The sequence below is a fragment of the Rana temporaria genome, chromosome 2 (genome assembly GCF_905171775.1).
Source record: "Rana temporaria chromosome 2, aRanTem1.1, whole genome shotgun sequence".
NCBI lineage: Eukaryota > Metazoa > Chordata > Amphibia > Anura > Ranidae > Rana > Rana temporaria.
The window spans coordinates 197,913,773-197,939,230 of record NC_053490.1 but is presented as its reverse complement, the minus strand read 5'-3'; the positions used below and the strand labels follow the sequence as shown (position 1 = coordinate 197,939,230).

At 41.3% G+C, this 25,458-nt stretch overlaps 1 protein-coding gene across 1 annotated transcript in view; it reads right to left on the bottom strand.

The window, feature by feature from the left end:
• Window positions 1-25,458, bottom strand: part of COL4A2 (collagen type IV alpha 2 chain) — a 273,847-nt gene that overhangs the window by 181,449 nt on the left and 66,940 nt on the right. Inside the window, exon 4 of the mRNA XM_040336208.1 lies at window positions 24,046-24,126. Coding sequence (XP_040192142.1) covers window positions 24,046-24,126 — 81 coding nt within the window. The remainder of the gene's footprint in view (window positions 1-24,045; window positions 24,127-25,458) is intronic.

Here is a 25,458-nt window from a genome sequence, read left to right as displayed (position 1 = left end):
AATACAGAGGAGTCGGAGTCGGGGAGTCGGGGAGTCGGAGTCTGAAGTACATAAAACTGAGGAGTCGGAGTCGAAAAATTTATCTACCGACTCCACAGCCCTGCTTTAAATGCTGTCCATTTTTAGAGCTACATTTTATTGTTGAAATTTTATTAATATATGTGCACATATTTACCCTCCTGATTGACGGTATAATTAACCGTCTCATCCTGCTCCTCTTCCTCGTCACCCACTACTCCACCAGAAGTTTCGGGGGGGGGGTGCAGCTCCTCCTCTTGCTCCTCCACAGGAACTGGGGGTGGTGATGTGGATGGCCCTGGCTGCTCCTCCTCATCCCTCTCCTCCTCTTCCACATCCTCCTCCTGCTCCTCCTCTGCGGCCTGTCGCCTTGTGCGCTTGGGGCGCACAGTTGGTAGCGGAGCTCCTATAATAACACAATGTTCATATATTATAAAAATGTTTTCTAATGACGTATGCAAATTCTGTGTACTCTACTGTATTGTATATGAATACAAATTAATTTATATAGACAGTTAACCAATGGGACAATGTTATATTAAAGGGTCTTGTGGGCACTACAGGGGACTGAGCGTGAGCTGGGCTGCCACCATGGTAAAATGAGCTGTTTTTGTCTCCTTTGTTTTGTTCAGACGATCTCATGTTAAAAAAAAGTACTTGATGGAGTACACAGGATTACTATAACAACCCCACGCCTAACACAGGAATTTAGTGGGAATCTATATATATAAAACTCAACGTGTGTGTGCATGTATGTATGTATGTTCCACCATCACGTCCAAACGGCTAAAGATATTTACATGAAACTTGGCACACAGGTTACTTATATGTCAGCCACAAATATAGGATTGGTGGTTTAACCCATACCCACCCCCATTTGCCTTGGTCAGGGTTTTTCTTTAAAGTCCCATTCAACTCTATGGGAAATACATGTTATTTCATAACAGCTGTAGATATTTCGATAACACTTGGTCACATGTTATCTATACGTCCACTTAAAGTATAGGATCGTTAATTTATCCCTTAACTAACCCCATTGGTGAGGGTCGGGCTTTTTGTTTAAAGTCCCATGCAAAGCAATGGGAAAAGTATGTTCCCACATAACTTCTGTGTTCCTGTCTGCTGTCCCATGTTTTTTTCCAACAGTACTATGAATACCTTGGCTGGTGGTGATATATGTTACAACAACATGGCGTCTTGGTTAACAACATCTGACCTTACATTAATTACATATGACCTTCCATAACTGTCCCCAAGGGACCCGGGCTGGCTCAACGCGATTGCCACTGCGCTGACAAGCCATTCACCTCTGCAGCTAGGGGTTCGGATCCCGCTCTCGGCTACATGTGAATTGAGTTTGGTGGTCTCAGCTCGGCCCCCGGTGGGTGTGCTATGCGAGGTAAGCCTGCGCTTAGTATGCCCACCTCCCTCCCACAAAAACCACCACACTTACACACGCACTCGCAATTGGGTTAACATGCACGCACTCTGACCATGCGGTCTCTAAAAAGAGAGGCGAAGGACTAACGGGGCTGGTTGAGCGGGCAAATCCTCTCACTCCCTTATAGGGAGTCCCTCTGCCCCGTGGGGCTTCGAAGCGGAGCAGGTAGGACGGTCTGTGTGGGAGGACCCCCTCACACCCGCCATTGCCACCCGGGGCATGGAGAAAGGTGGCAGATTACCTCTGGGGGAGGCCTGCCTACTCCCAACTCCTGCAGTCCGGCTCCTCTCTCGAGTACACGCACAAAATACACTTTAGGGAAAAAAAAACATAACTGTGACCAATAACTTACCAGGATGATATTTATTCCGGATACGCCTGACCCGGTTCATCTGGCGCCTCTTCAGGTCGGACCACTTTTTGAGGATCGCCATGCGAGTGTGTTCTTCGCCTAGTTCCTCAATCAGGGAGCTTATAACTCCCTGTTTTTCTTGCTGCCTCCGCAGCTCATCGTATCCTGTTTCCAGGAACTTCTGCAAGATGAAGAACAAAGTATATTGTAATACTTTTGTTGACAGCCTTATGGATATATGACATAAATGTATGCTATTCAACAATTGGAAGCATTCTCGCCTTATTAATCAATGACAGGGGTAACATGACAGATTTTATATACTGCCATTTCCGTCGCCACCTTTTTTACATAAATATAGCAGCCATTATCATTTGCATAATTATGAATATATACTAACTTTTAAACTAGACTAAAATGCAGTTGAAGATAATGAAATAACAGTGGTCAAAATACTTACACAAATCAGCAACTTTTCCTCAGATACAGTGAAATTACTTCCAACCATCTTGCTCTGCGATTGCGTTGCGATCATAAAGTTGGAAACTGGCAAGGGTCCAGGAAATGGTCGCGTGTTGTTCGCGTGTTGATTGCGCTGCTTGGACCGAGATGGGTCCATATGGCTTCGGCTGTATGGACCACAGTAACTCTTTTCCCTGTCAGGAGCCTAACGCCCCGGGGGGTCAGAGACGGGACCTTTTCGGAGGACCACTGACGTATGCAACCGTCGCAGTTTTTTGTGATGTCACTCTTTAGGTGTGTGCAAATTTTTCCTTGCACCGGGTGGAGTTTTTGGGTTGTGTTTTGCACGCCACAGGCTTTTCAACAGAAAATAACCAGCTGGAGGCAGAATGGTTGCAAAACACTACGGGTTTGTTACCTAACTCTGGGTTTCAAGACCAGTCCACCTCCAGCTGTTGCAAAACTACTACTCCCATCAGCCACGGTCTGTCAGTGCATGCTAAGAATTTTACTTTTGCTGCATCTAGGGTGCCACAGTTTAGAGACCCGTGCATAAAGGCCTGAAAAATGTGGGCCTGCAGAACTTACAATACTAGAAGTGCCAGCATTCCCAGGCATGCTGGAAGTTGTAGTTCTGCAACATCTAAAGGGCAATATGTATTCGAACGTCCTTGGGCCTTGAGGACACTGAAGTCAGGACGTTCGCATACGTCCTATGTCCAAAAAAATTTTAAATTCATTATGCTAAATAACAAGGAAAAGTGCCTAAATACACATTTGCCAACCAGGGTGTCTGCAGCTGTCCAGGCATGCTGGGACTTGTAGTTTTGTAAAAGCAGGAGACACATTTTTGGTTAAATACTAATATCTGATCATATATACTAACTTTTAAACTAGACTTAAATGCAGTTGAAGATGATGAAATAACAGTGGTCAAAATACTTACACAAATCAGCAACTTTTCCTCAGACTTTGAGAAATTGCTTCCCACCATGTTGCTGTAATATTGGGAAACTGGCAAGGCTCCAGGAAATGGTCGCGTGTTGTTCGCGCAATTGCGCATGCGCGATCGAAAAATCGCAATCGCAATATGTATTTTGGTTAAAATATCATACATATTCGATTTCAGAGTGCTGCTACAGCAGTTTTCGAAATATCTGCAATAAATTTCGCATTCGCATGTTGCGATATTTCGATAAAATATCAGGAATATTCTGAGCCAATCAGAGCGCTCCTCCAGCATATCTCGAAATTGCGCAATAAATATCGCATTCGCATGTTGCGATATTTCGATAAAATATCAGGAATATTCTGAGCCAATCAGAGCGCTCCTCCAGCATATCTCGAAATTGCGCAATAAATATCGCAATCGCATGTTGCGATATTTCGATAAAATATCACGAATATTCTGAGCCAATCAGAGCGCTCCTCCAGCATATCTCGAAATTGCGCAATAAATATCGCATTCGCATGTTGCGATATTTCGATAAAATATCACGAATATTCTGAGCCAATCAGAGCGCTCCTCCAGCATATCTCGAAATTGCGCAATAAATATCGCATTCGCATGTTGCGATATTTCGATAAAATATCACGAATATTCTAAGCCAATCAGAGCGCTCCTACCGCAGTTATTAAAAAATCGCAATTATTTTCGCATTCGCAATAGCGAAAAATCGCATTCAATTAATTTCGATAAAATATCACGAATATTCGAATTTAGCGAATATATCTCGAATATTCGAATATATATTCGAGATATATCGCGAAATCGAATATGGCATATTCTGCTCAACACTAATAATAATATGACAGTACAAGTAATTTGAAAAACATCCCCTAAGTAAACTTAACATTAAAGTCAGTCTCTGGCATACCAAAAAATATATAAAAAAATCCAACACAATGCCCCTTCTGGACTGCAAAGTGGGGTGGTTCTTCGTCAAATGCCCAAGTCATTCCCTGGAGACATGGGCACTTCCCATTGACTGTAAGGGCCCTTTCACATGTACGGATCTCGTGAGGATTCGTACCTTTATCATCCGCTTGCTCATCGGGGATAACACTGTGCAGGGACCGCCCTGTCAGATCTCCGCTCTCCTCTATGGGGGGATCGGATGAACACAGATCGTCTGTCCTTGTTCATCCGATCCGATCCGCAGCCGGATGGAAAAATAGGATTCTCCTCCGTCTGCAGAATCGGAGCATAGCGGACACTGATGAGATCGGGCGTCAGCCGCTGACACCCGATCACCCATAGGGAAACATGTCTGTCCATATTTCATCCGAAAACGGGTGGATGAAATAAGGACATATGGTCGGCAGGTGTGAAAGGGCCCTAATAGATAATGTCCCAATGTCCTTTTTTAAGAAAACTCCAGTGGCAAGATGACATCACGACAAAGGGTGGCAACAAGATTGTCAGTGGGGAGCCACTAATCTTAACAAGAAGAAGAAGCAGCATTATGGACTAGAGTCATTAATCAATTCTGACATTTCTCTTGTAAAAATAATATTTTTTTTGCTAAAAATTACACAGAACCCCCAAATATTATATATGTTTTTTTAGCAGAGCCCCTAGAGAATACAAAGGCGGTCATTTTTATCTCGCACAGTATATGTGCAGCAATTTTTCAAACGTTTCATGCTTAAAAACAAAAGAAAAACAGTAAAGTTAGTCCAATTTTTTTGCATAATGTGAAAGATGAAATTACGCTGAGTAAGTAGATAACTAACATGTCATGCTTTAAAATTACACACACTCGTCGAATGGCGCCAAACTTCGGTACTTAAAAATCCCCATACGTTCGTGGCAACACCTCACATGTGGGGTTTGAACACCGTTTTCATGTTACATATGCGTTCACTTCTGCGTGCGAGCACACGGGGACAGGGGCACTTTAAAAAAATTTTTTATTGTTAATTCTACTTAAAAAAAAATAGTTTGACACTTAAAAAAAAAAAAAAAAAATGATAATTTTTATTCCTATTACAAGGAATGGAAACATCCCTTGTAATAGGAATATGGCATGATCGATCCTCTTTACAGTGAGATCTTGGGTCAATAAGACCCCACACCTCACCTCTATGCTGGGAAGCCTGACAAAATAAAAAATAAAACGATCTCGGCTTCCCGGCGGCACCGTTTGTTTGAATGCAGAGGTCAGGCGTGATGTCATAACATAGTGACCGGCCTCCGAAGATCATAGATGTTCCAGCGACCATCTGGTCAACCGGAAATCTCTATGGAAAACATCCGATTGCACCGGTGAGTCAGTTGAAGCACCGGAGGGCGGCGGGAGTGGGAGGACGTCCCCTCTTGCCGCCGTAAGAACGATCAAGCAGCTGACCAGCCACTATGATCATTCTAATGGTGTAGGGAGTCGCCAGCTGAAGACGACAATGTCTGAATGATACCTGTAGCTGCAGGCATCATTCAGATATACCTCCACAAAGCCCAGGACATCATATGATGGCCAGCCGTAGGCGAGTGGTTAAAAAAGGAGCCAAAAGATTATGCTCTTTTCCCCATCAACACAATAAGTATTGATGAGGGAATCCCTCCCGAAGCGCTATTGTGATCTGCTGGTGGGGAGCACAGGGATCCTTCCCTGCCAGCAGAACACAATGGTCACTGCTGGCAGCTATGCAGTTAAAAAATGCACAGTTATGTGCAGTTTCTGGTGTGAATGGGCCCTTAGTGTTACTTACCTACAACAAAGTAAAATCAGGTCTCCTGCCCTGCTATACACTTTTGTGTTGTTTGTACAAATCTCCAGGCTGGATACACAGAAAAACAAATTCCTTGGTAGGTAAAAAAGTAACAATTAATGTATTTCATTTTTGTATTTAGCTGTTTTCCTTCATTTCAGCTTTAAGGGTTTATATACACTAGCATGGTGCATATATTCATCTTGCGAGGACTGCTTAATTTTATTGATGTTGTCAGAATGTAAGGAAATCACATGAGATTAGGGAAATATCCTGTCTGCAATCACTGCACGCTTACTACAGATGAGAGTGCTGCTCATCTAATGTATATTGTTTGGGATATATGATCACAAAAATTACAATAAAGGTGGAAAGGGTTAACAAATAACAAACTAAAAAATAATATCTCAGCATTTCTTTAGTGTTTGCTCAGTCAAAACTTTTTGCATTCATTTAATAGAGTAAGGGAGGATTAGAACCTTTTCTCACTGATATCGGAGGCTCCATTATAGTGATTTGACTTCACTATATAAGAAGTGAGATTTACATGATACTAATCAATTAAGTAATATGTCACAATTGGAACGTATATGTAAACAAGACCCTCATACCAAAGGTCTTATTTCAATGTTATATAATCATCTGATCACTACTTCTGACTCAAATCTACCTTCATATGTGGGAAAATGGGAGAAGTAACTTGGAACTAAAATCGACATTTCCAACTGGAATAAAGTCTTGACCAATACAAAAATGTCTTCTCAAAATATAACTGCTTTGGAAACAAACTATAAAATAATCATGCACTGGTACTTGGTTCCTGTTAAAATTGCAAAATATGCTCCTCAATGCTCCCCATTCTGTTTTCGTGGCTGTGGTGGTCTGGGAACGCACTTACATACATTCTGGGATTGTCCGATTGCAAAAATGTTCTGGAATTAAATTTTCCTCATGGTATTTAAAATATTAAAGTAGCCATCATTCCAGACACGACTATTTTCGCTTTTAAATATAAAACCAGTTTATATTTCTTACACTCAATTTAGACTCTTTCTTCAGATCACCACAGCCGCAAAGCAAACCATTGCCAAAGCATGGAAAACCAATACATTAATGATCTCTGAAGGTAAAAACAGAATAAACAAAGCAATGATCATTTCCAAATCAGAAGCCATAACCAACGATACTATACAAAATTTGGAGAAAATATGGAATCCTTGGATGACGTATTTTCTTCCTATGATCCCTGACAATTCCCTATTAAGACCTTGATATACTATAATACTATAATATTATACAACAATATGAGTGGAAACAGGTACTAAACATGAACATTTGTCTTCTGTACTAACTTAATAATATTCATACAATATAGATGCTCCAGAGAACTTTCTTACCCGAGGCTCTTTTCTCTCTTTCTTACCTACATTATTTCCCTTTTACTATAACTCTCTTTTTTTCTATTTTCCTATTTTTTTTTGTATTACCATATTTAAATGGTAATGTATTATACACAAATACTATATTTAGTTATTACAATAATTATACATTTTTGAAGCTTTTATTGAATTGGTTGATTTCCAATTAGCTTTCTTTCCATAGTGACTATATATTAATTGAATATGCCTGGAACTATGTGTATGAGCACATATTTACATATTACATTTTTCAATTGTTTATATTAACTTAACATTTCATTTTCGAGTTGATTACCTGTTTATGTAAAATATCTAATCTTCAGATATGTATAATTCCATCCTATTTATTATCATAAACTTAACTAATATAAAACATTAAAAAAAAAATAAGTGAGGATAACTATCCAATTGCAACACAGAGAGGAAAGAAAGGCACTTTTTGTTGAGAATCAGCATTTTACTGCTTTTTGTGTTAATTTTTTCAGCACTTCCTGTCTGGTAAAATGGTTGTCACTTGGACAGAAAATGACAAAAACTCTGTCTAACTGAGCCCCATATAGTAGTAAAAACCCAGAAGAGATTCCCTACTCTCTCTACAACTGAAATCATCAGACACCTTTAATAAATTCTTCAACCATATACTGTAGTTACTGTCGTTTTTGATTCAGTTTATTATAACCTTCATCTTTATACTTCATCACAGAGTCTTAATCTGCTCTTGACACTATTTATGGCACCACATGCAGTACTTTTAATTCTTCACTCTTCTTTATAGATGAGTGGAGGATCAAGCCTTCTTGTAGGAAGACATTCCAACAAGTTTAAGAAAATCTCTGTGTTAATTACCCTTTAGCACATCAGAAAGCAAGCTTTAAATCAAATTCAAAAATATTTTATTGGGTTTTTAAGCCAGTCTTACTTTTTAAGCATCAATTATATTGGTTTCATTTTTTAATTCAATGCAACTTATTTGCCAGTTTAAATTTTCTCTGGAAAAATGAACAAATTAAGTCAGTAGTTGATAAGGGTCTAACATTTTTACTGATTATTTTCCTTTATAAATGTGTTACCCTTCACTGCCTAAAATAATATAAGAAACACCATATAGCTTTGCCAGTCAAATGTCAGAGCATAAATATTTCTGTACCTAAGAACAGAAAATCTACAAGTAGCATGTTCTTCATTCTTAAGTCCCAGTTCCATATGGCATAGCCTCTTAAACAGAAAGCATCCCTGCTTCTAAATTGCAAAATAAGCAATAAAAAGACTGGAACATTCCACAGGATCCCATAGTAGGCCCCACTTCATGGTAATCCCTTCGTCCATCAAACTCTCTGACTACAGAAGGTGTATTTTTAAAGTGGGAGTGAAAGCAGAAAAATTAAAACCAGATACCATAATGCATACTATAAATCATTATTACGAAAAACTGCAAGTGATTATTTAGTAATGACTTATGGCTATGAGAAAAATTGTGGAATTCCTTGGATAAATGAAAATTTTAGTTTTTTTTAATCATATGTGACTGAAACCAAAACACAAGCCACACATTGTACTTGTAAGGGTAAAGTAAAAAAAAGGACTACAATTAAATGAAATTGCGTTCCATGAGTAAAAAAATAAACTGTTTCTGTATTGCACTGTTATGCTAGGGGGTTTCTTATACCAATGGGTTCTTATCCTTTATTTTACCTGAACTAAAATCGACTTCACTACAATGGTGGAGATGTCTTTACTCCAGGCCATAATTTCAAAATGTAGCTACTAATGTACTATCTAATCATATTCAACATCAGAAAATTACATAGAAAACTTGACTTGTTTGTACATTTTTAAATGTGTGATAGTTCACATAAATGTAATTTTAAGGTGCTGCTGATTAAGCTAAGATTTAAAAAAAAAGAGTCAACAAATTGCAAAGCTGCCTTTATCTTCATGAAAAAACAAAAAACACTGTTGGGCTTAACCCAGTGATTCTGAAACATGGAGGTTGAACATGAGCAATAAAAGACACTATATTTGAGAATTCAATACTAAAGACAAAAGTGTCAGAGGGTCATCTGTCACTTATATAGACAGTGAACAATTTGGGGTGTTCGCGGCAAATTCGAAAAGCCGTGGAACACCCTTTTAAAGTCTATGGGAGAAATCAAAAGTGCTAATTTTAAAGGTTAACATGCAAGTTATTGTCATAAAAAGTGTTTGGGGACCTGGGTCCTGCCCCAGGGGACATGTATCAATGCAAAAAAAAGTTTTAAAAATTTCAGTTTTTTCGGGAGCAGTGATTTTAATAATGCTTAAAGTGAAACAATAAACGTGAAATATTCCTTTAAATTTTGTACCTAGGGGGTGTCTATAGTATGCCTGTAAAGTAGCGCATGTTTCCCGTGCTTAGAAAAGTTCCTGCACAAAATGACATTTCCAATGGAAAAAAAGTAATTTAAAACTACTCACGGCTATAATGAATTGTTGGGTCCCGGCAATACAGATCAAAGTCATTGAAAAAAAACAAGGGCCTCATCCCTCACAACCCTTGCCCTGTGTTTGTGGGGGTCTGCGGGAAGGGGGGTTTATCGAAATCTGGAAGCACCCTTTAACAAAGGAGAACTCCAGATCCCGGCCCCCCCTATGTGAATTGGTAAGGGGTACATTGTATCCCTACCATTTCACAAAGAAAAAGTGTGAACATTTTAAAAATGACAGGAGACGGCTTGGGACAAGTCCTTTATTAAAAATAAAAAAATAAGAAAAACATTCCAGCAATGTAATCCAGTCTGTCCAGCGTTGTAATCCATTCATGATCCTCCCTGCACTGGAGGCACCCGGCCTAATGACGCACAAGCTGTTTGACAGTTCTTTTATAACCGAGGGCGGGGGCCACCCGTGACGTGTGACGCCGCCCCCTCTGACACATCACGGGAAACCCCTGTGACGCGTTAGAGGGGGCGGGGTCACCCGTCTACATCATGGGTGGCACCGCCCTCGGTTATTAAACGAACTGTCAAACAGCTTGCGCGTCATTAGGCCGGGTGCCTCCGGTGCAGGGAGGATCGTGCGTCGTTCCTCGCTGGAGTGAAGACCATCGCTGGAAAATGGTTTATCGCTGGACTTTGACAATGGATTACAATGCTGGTCAGACTGGATTACATCGCTGGAATGTTTTTTTTTATTATTTATTTTTTATTTTTTATTAAGGACTTGGACTTTTTTAAGCACGGGAAACATGCGCTACTTTACAGGCATACTATAGACACCCCCCAGGTATGAAATTTTATGGAATATTTCACGTTTATTGTTTCACTTTAAGCATTATTAAAATCACTGCTCCTGTAAAAACAGCAGTTTTTAAAACGTTTTTTTGCATTGATACATGTCCCCTGGGGCAGGACCCAGGTCCCCAAACACTTTTTCTGACAATAACTTGCATATTAACCTTTAAAATGAGCACTTTTGATTTTTCATTTTCGCATCCCATAGACTTAAATGGTGTTCGCGTGTTGGAAAATTTGTTTTGCCTGTTCGTATGTTCTGCTGCAAACCGAACCGGGGGGGGGGGTATTCAGCTCTTCCCTAATAGACAGCACAAATTTAGTGGCGACTTGTGAATTGTGAGTATTTGTATACAGTGCATGGACACATTTTCATATTTCTGACATCCATAAAAATGTGCTTCTTACCCGTTTTGGTGTCACAAACAGCTGGAGGAATTTTTGGGAAGGATTCTAGGGTGGGGAACCTGATGGCTGGAGTTTTGTAGATATATACGACAAAACAGGAACAAGTATTTAGAGAGGCAATAGAAATAGAGTGTAGGCTTACTGGGACTGGAGGGCAGGTACAAGATCAGTGTAGACAAAAAAGGAACTTAAGGTGGATCTTCACCATCAAAGTAACCATCCCTCATATCCTCTCCTCTTCTACACAAATAGCTTTTTCTTTCTACGTTTACCTTTTTTTTTGCATTGTCACATCCCCCATACACGTCATTTGCATTACACACATAGGGCCAGATTCAGGTAGACTTACAATGGGCGTATCAGCAGATACGCCGTCCTAAGTCCGAATCCGCGCCGTTGCAACTTTAAGAGTATGCTCAAACTGAGATACGCTTAAATGTTGCTAAGATATGGCCGGCGTAAGTCTCCTACGCCGTCGTATCTTAACTGCATATTTACGCTGGCCGCTAGGGGCACGTACGCTGATTTACGCCTAGAATATGTAAATCAGCTAGATACGCCTATTCACGAACGTAGGCCCGGCCGTCGCAGTAAAGATACGCCGTTTACGTAAGGGTTTTTCAGGCGTAAGGATAAACCACCAAAAAGTTGGCGCAGCCAATGTTAAGTATGGACATCGGAACCGCCCTAAATTTTTCAAATTTTACGTCGTTTGCGTAACCCATCCGTGAATGGGGCTGGCCGTAATTTACGTTCACATAGAAAGCATTGACGATTCGCCGACGTCATTTGGAGCATGCGCACTGGGATACGTCCACGGACGGCGCATGCGCCGTTCGATCGAAACATCATTTACGTGGGGTCAAACTTAATATACATAAAACACGCCCACAGCTTCAACATTTGAATTAGGCGGGCTTACGACGGCCCTAATACGCTACGCCGCCGTAACTTTGGCGGCAAAATCTTTGAGAATACCATACTCGCCTCTCAAAGTTACGGCGGCGTAGCATATAGGAGATACGCTACGCCCGCCTAAAGGTATGTGAATCTAGCCCACAGATTGCAGCAAATACCCAGGCATTTGTGTTCTTCTAAAATACAGTATTTTTAAGAAGCATTTTGTAAGAATCCAAAACAATCCTGTGTTTGACTTGATCCTGAATACACAATGTGCCATTTGTACACCAGGTTGCCTATTTAGAGCAGATATGAGATACATCAAGAGAAAGTGGATAAGCAGAGCCAAACAGGAGGAAGGGCCTAGTCATAGGATACCTTGGCAGCTGAAGGCCTTAAAGCTGGGGTTCACCCTTAGAGGGCACTTTTTCCCCTTAGATTCCTGCTCGTTTTCTCTAGGGGAATCGGCTATTTGTTTTAAAATATGTGCAGTACTTACCCGTTTACGAGATGCATCCTCTCCGTCGCTTCCGGGTATGGGCTTCGGGAATGGGCGTTCCTTCTTGATTGACAGTCTTCCGAGAGGCTTCCGACGGTCGCATCCATCGCGTCACGATTTTCCGAAAGAAGCCAAACGTCGGTGCGCAGGCGCAGTATAGAGCCGCACCGACGTTCGGCTTCTTTCGGCTACGAGTGACGCGATGGATGCGACCGTCGGAAGCCTCTCGGAAGAATGTCAATCAAGAAGGAACGCCCGCTCCCGAAGACCCATACCCGGAAGCGACGGAAGAAGATGCAGCTCGAAAACGGGTAAGTACTGCTCATATTTTAATACAAATAGCCGATTCCCCTAGACCGAACGAGCAGGAATCTAAGGGGAGAAAAAAAAAATTTAACAAATGGGTGAACTCCCGCTTTAATGCAGCATAATGGAGCAGAAAGAAATGAGTAAAAATGTAGTATTATTTCTTATGTACATAAGGGATATTTAAGATACTATTGTCTTGGAGAAAATCAGTTGGACCATGTGGAAACATTTTTACTAAGCAGGTTTTCTGAAGACAAACACACAAGCCATTCTTTTAGAGATAAACATTGTAAAAACACTTGAAACCCAGGATGTATGATTCTGCTATCAACAGGAAGTCACACAATGTCATACGTCTTCCAGCAATTGCGATTCTCTAGGAAGTGACATCACTTTTTCCTTTCTAATTAGGCTAGAACTGTTTTTTTTGTATCCTGCTGTGTAATGGCTGTACCCCTTAGATTTAATTTACCTTCATCCCACTTTACTTTTCATGAATTTTTCATGAATTTGACCCTCCACATACTACATACAGCTGATGACTTTCAGAAATGTAAGAAGGATTACTGAAACGGGTGTAAGCTGTATGACAGAAAATATTGCTCTAATAATGTTATCCTAATTTGAAAAGTTTAAATATTTAACAATGCATGGCATTAGACATGCCTGATTTATGAACATTAAGCCACGGTTCACACTGGGCTGTGGAAATTAAGCCATGCAAGTTCAGCTGAACTTGCAAGATTTCACTCCCTCTGGCAGTCCCGATTTCAGCCTCGATTACAGAGACATCTGTGCAGGTTTGTGCACAGATTTCAATGTAAATCGCATTCTGAAATCGCAAAAAGTAGTACAGAAACAACTTTTTGAAATCCGTGCAGCGCCACAAATGCGGCATCACACCGATTAGGAGAGTGTCATTGCCGGCAAATGCTGCCGATTTGACATGCAATTTGACATGTCAAATTGCATGTCAAAATGCATCAGTGTGAACCAGGGCTAAGGGGTAGATTTACTAAAACTTGTGCACTCAAAATCTGGTGCAGCTGTGCGTGGCAGCAAATCAGCTTCTAACCTCAGCTTGTTCAATTAAGCTTTGGCAATAGAACCTGGAAGCTGATTGGTTTATATGCAAAAGTGAGCCTGATTTTGTACTTTCCAGCTTTGATAAATGAACCCCTAAGTGATTTATGTGTAGGGGCTCTGATGGAACTAAATGAGTGACTTTTCTTTAAGAAGACATACATTTAAGCTGCCTTTGATGGTCAAGATATATATATATATATATATCTATATTACTATGTTACCAAAAGTATTGGGATGCTTGCCTTTATACGCACATTTACTTTAACACCCAAATTTGTTATATCAGGTTGATGTCAGAACTCTGCATAGGCCAGTCAAGTTCTTCAACTTAAGAGTTTCCTTCACTAGAACTAAGGAGCCAAGCCCAACCCCTGAGAAACAACCCCACACCATAATCCCCCCTCCACCAAATGATTTGGACGAGGGGACAAAGCAAGGCCCATAAAGACATGGATGAGCGAGTTTGGGGTGGAGGAAACTAATTTTATAGAAATGTTTTGTAAAACCAAATAACACTGTACTGATATGACAATGTGTGTTATTCAAGTAACATTTTAACATTTGTCCACAGGTAGCCAAATGGATCGGATTCTGACTATAGAACATCCCACATGGTGACAAAGTTATATAGAAAACTGAAATAACGTTTCTTTGGAGAATACTGAACATGAACAGGCTACAAGCACAGTAAAACATATGTAAACTTAGTAGCTTGCACCTAGTTAAGTAAGTGGGACATGTCCTAAATATTCCATCAATGACATTTTCTTTGTGATGTTTCTGTAAAGTCATAATATATTATACAAATGCATCCAATTCTCAGAAAAATTGTTTACTTTAAAGAGGCAAACTATATTCTTGCCAAAAGTGGAGTCATTGAGGACAGAGACAGGGAGTTGATGTTGAGGCAGCAAGATCCATACAAGAGTCTTCCTTATGAGAGATTTGACAGATTGTTTCCCACAGCCCTTAAGTTGAAAGAATAAGTTCTTGGCTGGAAAAAAAAACTGTTTCAAATGTCTTACAAATGTGCTTATTAGGCATGATTAGCTCTCTTCAGATACTTTGGGATTAATTTATTAAAGGCAAATTGGCCAATCATTTTGCAAGGGAATTGTGCTTTGCAATGGATTTTTCCCTTAGTTTAGTAAATGTGGAGAAACTGTGCTGACTTCCATCATCTAATGACAAGGATGCACAAATACTTTTTTCTTGCACATGACTGAGTATCTTTTGCAAAGTGAATTTTACCATGTTCACTAAGCTAAGGGAAAATCCTCCTGTAAAGTGAACAGTCCATTTGCTGTTTGTGCATCGACCCCTGTGTGTCTCACTAGCTTTAAAGTTTAATTTCACTTGTGCCGAGAAACAAAACCTTCCCCTGGTCAATTACATGCACTGAAAGGATTTAACACACTTTTTTTTACACAATCCCACCTGCTTTCATAAATATTAAAGCTTGCACATGGGCTCTACTCACTTTCTACTCCCTTCAGCCATTTTTAACTCGCTGAGTAGAACCACCTTCCTATAGTCACATGATCGGTCCCTGGGAATAGGAGGAACCTAATCATATGTGCAGAAAATTACATTCCTGGAGGAATCTTCTACATCAATTGCACACTGCACAGTTTGTGGAAAACTAAAGGGAGCTTGTGCAGAGACTGTACCACCCCATTGATTCATGTGCTTTATTAGCAACCTACTCTCTGTTGTTATCAGTAGACATTCTTAGGTAGATTCAGAGAGAATGGTGCAAAGTTGCGGCGGCGTAGCTTAGCGTGTTTAGGCTACGCCGCCGTAAGTTAGCGAGGCAAGTACTTGATTCTCAAAGTACTTGCCTGCTAAGTTACGGCGGCATAGCCTAAAGCGGGCGGGCGTAAGGGCGCCTAATTCAAATGTGTGTAAGGGGGGCGTGTTTTATGTTAATGGGGCTTGACCTTACATTTTTGACGTTTTTCCCAACTGCGCATGCGCCGGGCGCCTACATTTCTCAGTGTGCATTGCGGCTAAGTACGCCGCACGGGCCTATTGATTTAGACGTGGACGTAAATCCCTATTCACGGACGACTTACGCAAACGACGTAAAAAAATCGAATTTCGAAGCAGGAACGGCGGCCATACTTTAACATTACTATTCCATCTATTAGGCCTGATATTGCCTTACGGAAACGGCGTAAATGTACTGCGGCGGCCGGGCGTACGTTCGTGAATCGGCGTATCTACTAATTTACATATTCTACGCCGACCGCAATGGAAGCGCCACCTAGCGGCCAGCCTCAATATTGCAACCTAAGATAGGACGGCGCAAGCCGTCGTATCTTAGATATGTTTAAGCGTATCTCTGTTTGAGAATACACTTAAACATAAGTCGGCGTAGATTCTGAGTTAGGTCGGCTTATCTACTGATAAGCCGGCCTAACTCTTTCTGAATCTACCTATATTTCATTATTACCATTATGATCTACTGATATAGAGAGACAGGACACAGCTAGAGGAAGGTTGCCCACCTCCTGACTAACTGCCAGATTTAACAGGAAATGTCGATATTGTTGGATAAATGCCAAAGCATATCCTTAGCTACACAGTAATGAGATGTATTTTACCTATTTTAGTCCTCTATAAAATGATGAAACTCAATCCCCAATGAAAGCACTGAAATCTGTGGCTGTGTGCTGCTATTGAGGGCTGTCTTAATGAGAGGGCACACCTGGGCACTGCCCTGGGGGCCCCTGCCCTTTCCCCAAAGCAGCTGGTCCTTGAGCCCAGGCTGCCCCTCTACATCCCAGATATGCCCCCAGCACTCTGACCCCTCTACACTCTATGGCCCGGATTCACATACAGCGGCGCATATTTATGCCGCCGTAGCGTATCTCCTTTACGCTACGCCAACGCAGCGCAGAGAGGCAAGCACTGGATTCACAAAGCCAGTGCTGCCAAAACTGCGCAGGGTTTCCTAGGCGTAAGCCGGCATATGTGGAAGTGGGCGTGAGCCATGCAAATAAGGCGTGACCCCATGCAAATGATGGGCCGAGCGACAGACAGATACGAATAACGAACGGCGCATGCGCCGTCCCATGGACGTATCCTAGTGCGCATGCTCAGAATCCCATTGGAACTACTCCCTAAGATACGCCGGATCACTGCCTACGGCGTGAACGTAACCTACGCCTAGTCATTTTCACATCCTACGTAAACTACGTCAAATACATCGGCTTGTGTTCCCTTTGCATGGGTGCTGCTGAGTTACACCTCCTTTATGGGGCATAACTTTGTGCGGGACATATGACTTTACGCGCACTGCGTCGGATGGACGTATGTTCGCGAATCGCCGTATCTCCCTCATTTGCATATGTGAATAGAAAATCAATGGGAGCGCCAAATACGACCAGCGTAAATATGCGCCCAAGTTACGTTAGTCGGATGAAGCCTATTTTCAGGCGTATCTTAGTTTCTGAGTCAGGCGCACAGATACGACAGCGCATATTTGCACTTACGTGGCGTATCTCGAGATACGTTGGCGCGACTGCTTTGTGAATCCTAGATATCTTTTACCTCCTACCTACTTGATTTCTGTTTACCTGCACTCCATTGTAGGGGCCCCAGAGCATTACTTTGCCCAGGGGCCCATGATGCTATTAAGACGGCCCTGCTGCTATTGGCAGGTGCTCGTAGACAGGACTGATTTCTTCTCTGGGCAAGTTCACATCAATGTTGCAGTTATGTGTTTATTACCATCTAGGGCTGGTTTCTGAATGTCTACAATTCATAGCATGCTGGAAGCAAGCTATATGCCCACTAGTACTCAAGCAAAGCACAAAGCAAGGGAGCACACAGTGTCTATTTGTGGACGTATCTCAGTTTACTTCATGATCTCCCTTCAATCTCAGTCAGGGATTGCAGTTATGATCTGATCTGATTAATAATGCATCACCCCACAGTCAAACTTGTCAGGGTTTAAACTTGTCAAGTGTAACCAAAAGCCAATGATTTTTTTTCAGTTGGATAGAGTGGAGAGGGATTAGAACAGATTTTCTTTGTGTCTCTACCCCCGTAAGGGAGATTGAACTTTTCTATCTGTCCTGTTTACCATTATCACCGAGAGTGAAAGTGGTTGTAAAGGCAGAAGGTTGTATTTTATCTTAACCTCCCTGGCGGTATGATTCTGTCAGAAAAAACATGCTAAAAGCGGTACCATTATTTGCAAGGAAATTTGGCGTTTTATATTGTAGGTCTGTAATTTTTAGAAATAACTCACTTAAATCTGACCAAACAAGATTCTAATAGGCATCCCGTGTATTACATTTTTTTAAAAACAAAATTATAAATTATAATATAATAAATAATTATAAATAATTATAACATATAATAATATAATTATAATAAAAATTATTCAATAATGTAATCAAATCAAAATCACTGAAATTTGCTCAGTTGCAGAATTGTCGCTGTCATTACTTTTATTTTTTTATGACGAATTTCCCCACAAATCGCTATCGCACAATTCTGCAAGTGATTATAATTTATTATCGCTGTTTTTTAGCTGATCTAAAACTATTTTTGACATAAAGGGACACTTTTGGTTGCTATGGACAATCTACAGTTTGCAGGGAGAAAAAAAGGTTTTTATTATATAAAATGACATGCAGGACACTGGGCAGACCACTAGGGACAGGGGGGGTGTGTTTTTTTTACATACAGTACTGTAATCTATAAGATTACAGTATACTGTGTGTATAGTGTTTGTTTACGTTTTTGAATTTGGCGCCGTTCTCCGTCCCCGTGCGTCGTAACGTCGCAGGGAACGGAGATCGGCGTCACACGGAGGCACTATGTGAATCGAGCGAGGTCCCGCTCGCTCACACAGCGCGGTGGCATCGCTGGATCCAGGGACAAGGTAAGTAAAAAGTGCCTGTGGATCTAGCGAGGCAAGCCCGAGACTGACTCGGGGTTACCGATAGTAGCAAGAAAATCTAACCCCGTGTCAGTCTCGGGAAGACCGCCAGGGAGGTTAATGCATTCTATGCAATAAAGTGGTTGTAAAGGTTCGTTTAAGCTTGTGCATTGTTGGTTCACTAACCTTTTCCTTCGATTTCCCTTCTAAATATTTTTTCTCTTTGTTTTCTTTGTCTGAATTTCTCACTTCCTGTTCCTCCTTAGTAAGCTGTTCTGGCTGACTAACCCCCAGCCAGATGATGGGGGCAAGCTTACTGAGGAGAAACAGGAAGTGAGAAATTCAGATAAAGAAAAAAAACATTTAGAAGGGAAATCGAAGGAAAAGGTAAGTGAACCAACAATGCACTAGCTTAAAGGAACTTATTTAGAAAATAAAAAATGAACCTTTACAATCCCTTTAAGATAAAAAGCCTTCTGTGTGGAGCAGCTCCCCTCAGCCCCCTAAAACTTTCCTGAGGTCCATCTAGATCCATCGATGATGCATGAGTTTTTCGGCTGCCCGGGACTCCCCACTTCATTGGCTGAGACAGCAGCGCGGCGCCATTGGCTCCCGCTGCTGTGAATCAAAGTCAGTCAGCCAGCGAGGAGGAAAAGAGGCCATGGCTCCATGTCTGAATGGACACTGGGAGCTGTGGCTCAGCTCAGGGGCTCCCATAGAAAGCTGCTTGCTGTGGGGGCACTCAACAAGAGGGAGGGCCCAGGAGAACTAGCGAGGGACCCGATAAGAGGAGGATTTGGGGTGCTCTGTGCAAAACCACTGCACAGAGCAGGTAAGTATAACATGTTTGTTATTTTAAAAAAAAAATAGACTTTATTATCCCTTGAACAAAAATTCAAATTTTTGGGTTGTCACCATAACAGCAATAGAGGAGAAATCATCCAATGAGGAAACTACAACCCCTGGCAAAAAGTAGGGAATCACCACTCTTGGAAAATCTTCATTCAATTGTTTAATTGTGTAGAAAAAAACTAATCACAGACATGCCTCAAAACTATTTTAATTTAACATTCCAACCTTCTGTCTTTATGAAACAGTTAAAAAAAATAAAGAAAACTGTAATCAGTTGTGATGGTTTTTGCAGATCAAGCAAAAAAAAATATGGAATCACTAAACTGAGGACGATATTATGGAATCACCACGTACTTTGCAGTTCTAAAACAAACATCTGCATCAGGTTACATCCTGAAAAATTATGTCATCATCCGCAAACATCTTTTCAATTGATGGAATAAGAAAAGTATAAAATCTCAATATAAACTTGTGCATTTATTGAAGATTTAATGACTGTCATCTCCCCCGTACATTTATTACATTTATCTGACATGCAACCCCATATCATCAATGCTTGTGGAAAGTTGCATGTTTTCTTCAGGCAGTCGTCTTCATACATTTCATTTTAATGGCACCAAACAAAAGTTCCAGCATCATCACCCTGCCCAATGCAGATTTGTGATTCATCACAGAATATCACTTTCATCCAGTCACACACAGACCATTATTGCTTTTCTTTAGCCCATTGTAACCTTGTTTTTTTTCTGTTCAGGTGTCAATGATGGTTTTTGTTAGTACAAATCAAATAGGAAGGTTGTTAAAGGGAAACGTACTGATAGTCCAAGGAAGACATAGTGTTAAGTTAGGCCTCGTACACACGATAGGTTAGCCAGAGGACAACGGTCTGAAGGACCGTTTTTATCGGTCAAAACCGATCGTGTGTGGGCCCCATAGGTTATTTAACCTTAGGTTAAAAAAATTGGAACTTGCTTTAAAATTTAACCAATGGACGCCTAACCGATAGGTCAAAACCGATCGTTAGTATGCAAAACCATCGGTTAAAAACCCGCACATGCTCAGAATCAAGTCGACGCATGCTTGGAAGCATTGAACTTCGTTTTTTTCAGCACGTCGTTGTGTTTTACTTCACCGCGTTCTGACACGATCGGTTATTTAACCTATGGTGTGTATGCGTGACGGACCATCAGTCAGCTTCATCGGTTAACCTAAGACAACGGTCCTTCAGACCGTTGTCCTCTGGCTAACCTATCGTGTGTACGATGCCTTAGAAAACTTAAAACAATATGACTTGAAAACCGAAATTGCACAACAAAACAAACGAAGAACAAAAGGTCAGAAACTGAAGTCAATGTCTGTGAGCGAACTGTAAGATATCGGCTAAAGGAAATGGGATTTACATACAAAAAAGCCAAACGAAAACCATTATTAACACCTAAACAGAAAAAAAGCAAGGTTACAGTGGGTTTGATGCATCAAAACTGTATTTATAGTATAATTATGGGACTTTTAAGGCATAGCATTTAGTAGAAAAATAACATTTAATTCGTTCAGTTGAATTTAGACAATATTAGTCCATACAGTTGCAGATCATACTAAAATATTCTACAGTTGTAAAAAAATCGATCCCAAATACTGTGATAATTGCATATTATAGTCATTGAAGCTCAATGCATTTCTTCGACATGGTCCTCTTCATCAGGAGATATAAATGTAGACTTTATTTGTGTTTAATGATATTTAAAGAAAATATAACAAAATTTCACACATTGTGTAATAGCATTTCCCAGGGGATTTCCACATGTGGGCCTTGACAATTTCTATTCATGGACATATATCTCCCAGGAGTCCCACAAGCCCTTCTCTCTCCTTATCCTCCTCCTCCAACAGGGGGGGGGGGCTTGTGGGACCCCTGGGAGATATATGTGAGTCCATGAATAGGAACTGCCCAGGCCCACATGCAGAAATCCACTGGGAAATGCTATTACATAGTGTGTGAAATATTGTTATATTTTCTTTATATATCATTAAAACTTGTCATTCCAGTTAGATGGCACATATAAAGTCTACATTGATAGCTCAAAATGCAATGTATAGCTTTTTACTATGTGTACCAGAGGTTTGATTGAGGCAGAGCAGATGTACCACATATTCATTCACCTAGGATGGGGGGCCGGTATCTGGGGGCCCCCTTATTAAAGGGGGCTCCCAGATTCTGATAAGCCCCCCGCCCGCAGACCCCGACAACCAATGGTCAGGGTTGTCGGGAAGAGGCCCTGTCCTTATCAACATGGGGACAGGGTACTTTGGGGTGGGGGGGCCGCAGTGCACCCCCCTGCCCCAGAGCACCCAATCACCCCATAGTGAGGGCATGCGGCCTGGTACGGCTCAGGAGGGGGGGCTTGCTCGTCCCTACTTCTTTCCTGACCGGCCGGGCGGCGTGCTTGGATTCGAGTCTGGTATGAATTGTGGGGGGACCCCCAGGCCGTTTTTTCGGCGTAGGGGGTTCTCCTTACAATCCATACCATACCTAAGGGCCTGGCATGCCCCTGGGGGGGAACCCATGCTGTTTTTTTATTTAAAATTTGACGTGGAGTTCCCCCTCATGATTCATACCAAACGCTGCGGCTAGAATTGGCAGGAATCCAAGTCGGATCCCCGTCGCTTCTATGACGGCTTTTTCCCATCGCGGCGAGCCGGCTTGGCGCTGGCTCCCGCGACGGGGCTCGCAGGTGGGAAATCTCGCCGAGAAAGGGAGCGAGATTGACACAATATCGCGGTCATCTACAGTACCATCCCCACGTTGGCTGGTCGGCGGGTGGGACTGGTGCACTTACCCCATCTATGCCTCGCTTCTTTTGGGTTCTCGGAAGCGGTGGCTCTCTCGTTCTCTTGCTCTCCACGGGTGACAGCTTTGGCTTTCGTTTCCGCCCTCCTTCTTGGCAGCCAATCGTGAGTCTTCTCTTTTCGGCCAATCAGAAAATGGGTCTCACACCCGCTTCTGATTGGCCGGATTGATGATCAGTGTTACAGCAGTGAATATTCATTCGCTGTTGTAACACCTGGGTTGGCTCGTGGCGCAATGCTCTGCGCCACGATCCCACATATTTTAAAGCCTATTAGAGCCTATTAGAGGCTATGGCTCTAATCAGGTGCTTCAAAAAAACAACAACACTGCTGTAATTCAGGCGCCCGCTGTCCTAAAAGGGGCCGGATGCCTGAATAGGGGGTGGCAGCGGTGGCCCTGGATAGATTCATGCTATGAATGAATCTATCCATTAGTCATATAGGGGGTGGCATGGAGAGAGGGGGCGGCACCCAGGCGCCCCTAATAGATGGGCTGCCGCAGAGGCAGGGTATTAAATGTATCACCCAACGTTGACTCTTGAATTTAACTCCTGACGCTGACTTAATGTTAATGTGTTAATGTTAAAGCGAATTCCGTGTGAGATAAATATTTTTACGGTAGGTGCATGCATTTCTATGTAAGAAATTCAGTATATTTTGCTTCTCAAAAAGATCACTTACTCCTACAAACAATTAATTAATCTACTTTCTTGCAAGCATCATTCACGGTCAGTATCTATTCCTGTACAAAGACTCTGGCCCATAAAGGACACAATCATGTAAACCCCTGTGCTCCTGACTTTGTACACACAAGTCTAATTTCCTTAGGCACAATCACTTATCTGGAGCACAAGAACTGCTTTTCACAAAGAACATTTTTTCTTTCTTTTTTTTTAGAACTTAAAGTGGGGGTTCACCCAAAAAAAAATGTTTTAACATGACATTCAGCCGAGTTGTCAGAATGACAATCGGCTGTGTTTTTTTTTTTCAGTGCAGCACATACCTTACTTTCACCGCCGCTTCCGAGTATGTAATGTGCGGGACTGGGCATTCCTAAGTGATTGACAGCCTTCCGACCGGCGCATACAGCGCGTCACTAGTTGCCGAAAGAAGCCGAACGTCGGTGTGCAGGCGCCGTATAGAGTCCGGCTTCTTTCGGCAACTAGTGACGCGCTGTATGCGCCGTTCGGAAGGATGTCAATCACTTAGGAACGCCCAGTCCCGCACATTACATACCCGGAAGCGGCGGTGAAAATAAGGTATGTGCTGCACTTCTGACAACTCGGCTGAATGTCATGTTAAAATTTTTTTTGGGGGTAAACCCCCGCTTTAAGCAAGTGCTGCATAGTGGGACTTATCAGCAATTTGTTCACACAGATCTACAAAGTTAAACATCTGCTTATGCTTTTTTTCAGCACAAAATATAAAAGGCAGATAAGTACATTTGTTTCATTCATTTGCTAGTTTTGACTGCTGGTGTTCCTTTCCAAAATGCAAAATTACTACCACATTAAAGATGAATTACAAAGACTAAAAACCTTAGTGCCAGCTCAAAGAAAAAAGGAAAATGGCTACTTACCCGACTGCCCTTCTCCGGAAAACACTGACACCCTTGACTGCAGTCTCTTCCACCACAGGGCCCGGTGTAAGACTTTCCACCCTAAAATCAAAAAGATAAATATTATTAATGAAGAGACAATGATGCGTACATTTGTGACAAATGTGTACAGAAATCATCTTGGTATATTCTATATTATTTCTTTAAATTCTATTCAAATAAACATCCATGAAGATTAATAATTTTGCTTTTTTATAAAAAAAAAATTAAGAAAGGACATAATGAAATGAATTAGCGTAAAGTGTGTGAAAACCCCACCAATGAGCCTTCACTTGCTCCCTTTTGGTATGTTAAATATACCATTGGGCTTGTTTTGCTATATTTGTTTGTTTCAGAAAATACCCCTTTTTAATTTTAGCAGCTATCCTGTGTTTTTTGTACATGACCTGTATTATTCCAAGGAAAGCAATTTAGACTTCCCAGTTGGTATCTTGGAACTACAGATGAACAGCCATTTTCTGTACATGTGGAAATGTACTGTACATTTATTGCAGCTATGTACTGCATATGTTTTTTTTTCTTTTACCCTGGCATACACTTTAAGGGTAATTTCATATAACAATTAAAGTTGGGGGGTGGGGGTGTTGAAATGAGATTGGAATATATAATTCCAAGCATTTCTTGCTCTAGACATTTTCTAAGATAAAAGGAAAATCTCTTATGGCTAAGAAGGTCTGGGCTCAGTAGAACACAGTGAGGGTAATTTACTAAAGCTGGAGAGTGCAAAATCTGGTGAAGGTCTGCATAGAAACCAATCAGCTTCCATTTTTTTTTGTTGTAAAAGCTTATCCACTTCAGCTCCAGAAGGTTTTACCCCCTTCATGACCAGGCCATTTTTTACGATAGTGCACTGTGTTGCTTTAACTGACAACTGCACAGTTTTACCCAAATACAATTTATGTCATTCTTTCCCCACAAATAGAGCTTTATTTTTGGGGTATTTGATCACCTCTACGCTTTTATTTTTTGCACTATAAAGATAAAACGAGCGACAATTTTGAAAAATAAAAATATTTTTTTTTAATTTCTGCTATAAAACACATCCAATAATTTTTAAAAGAAAATATAATTTATTCATCAATTTAGGCCAATATGTATTCTGCCCTGCTTTTGGCAAAAAAATTCCAATAAGCATATCTTGATTGGTTTGCGCAAAAGTTATAGGCCCAGATTCATAAACAACTTACGGCGGCGTATCTCCAGATATGCCGCTGTAATTTCAAATCTGCGCCGTCGTATCTTTAGGCCGATTCTCAAAGCCAGATACGTTGAAAAAATAGGCTTCCTCCGTCAACGTAATTGCATACGCCGGCGTATAATTGTGTGCAATTTTACGCTGGCCGCTAGGGGCACTTCCGTAGATTTACGCGTAGA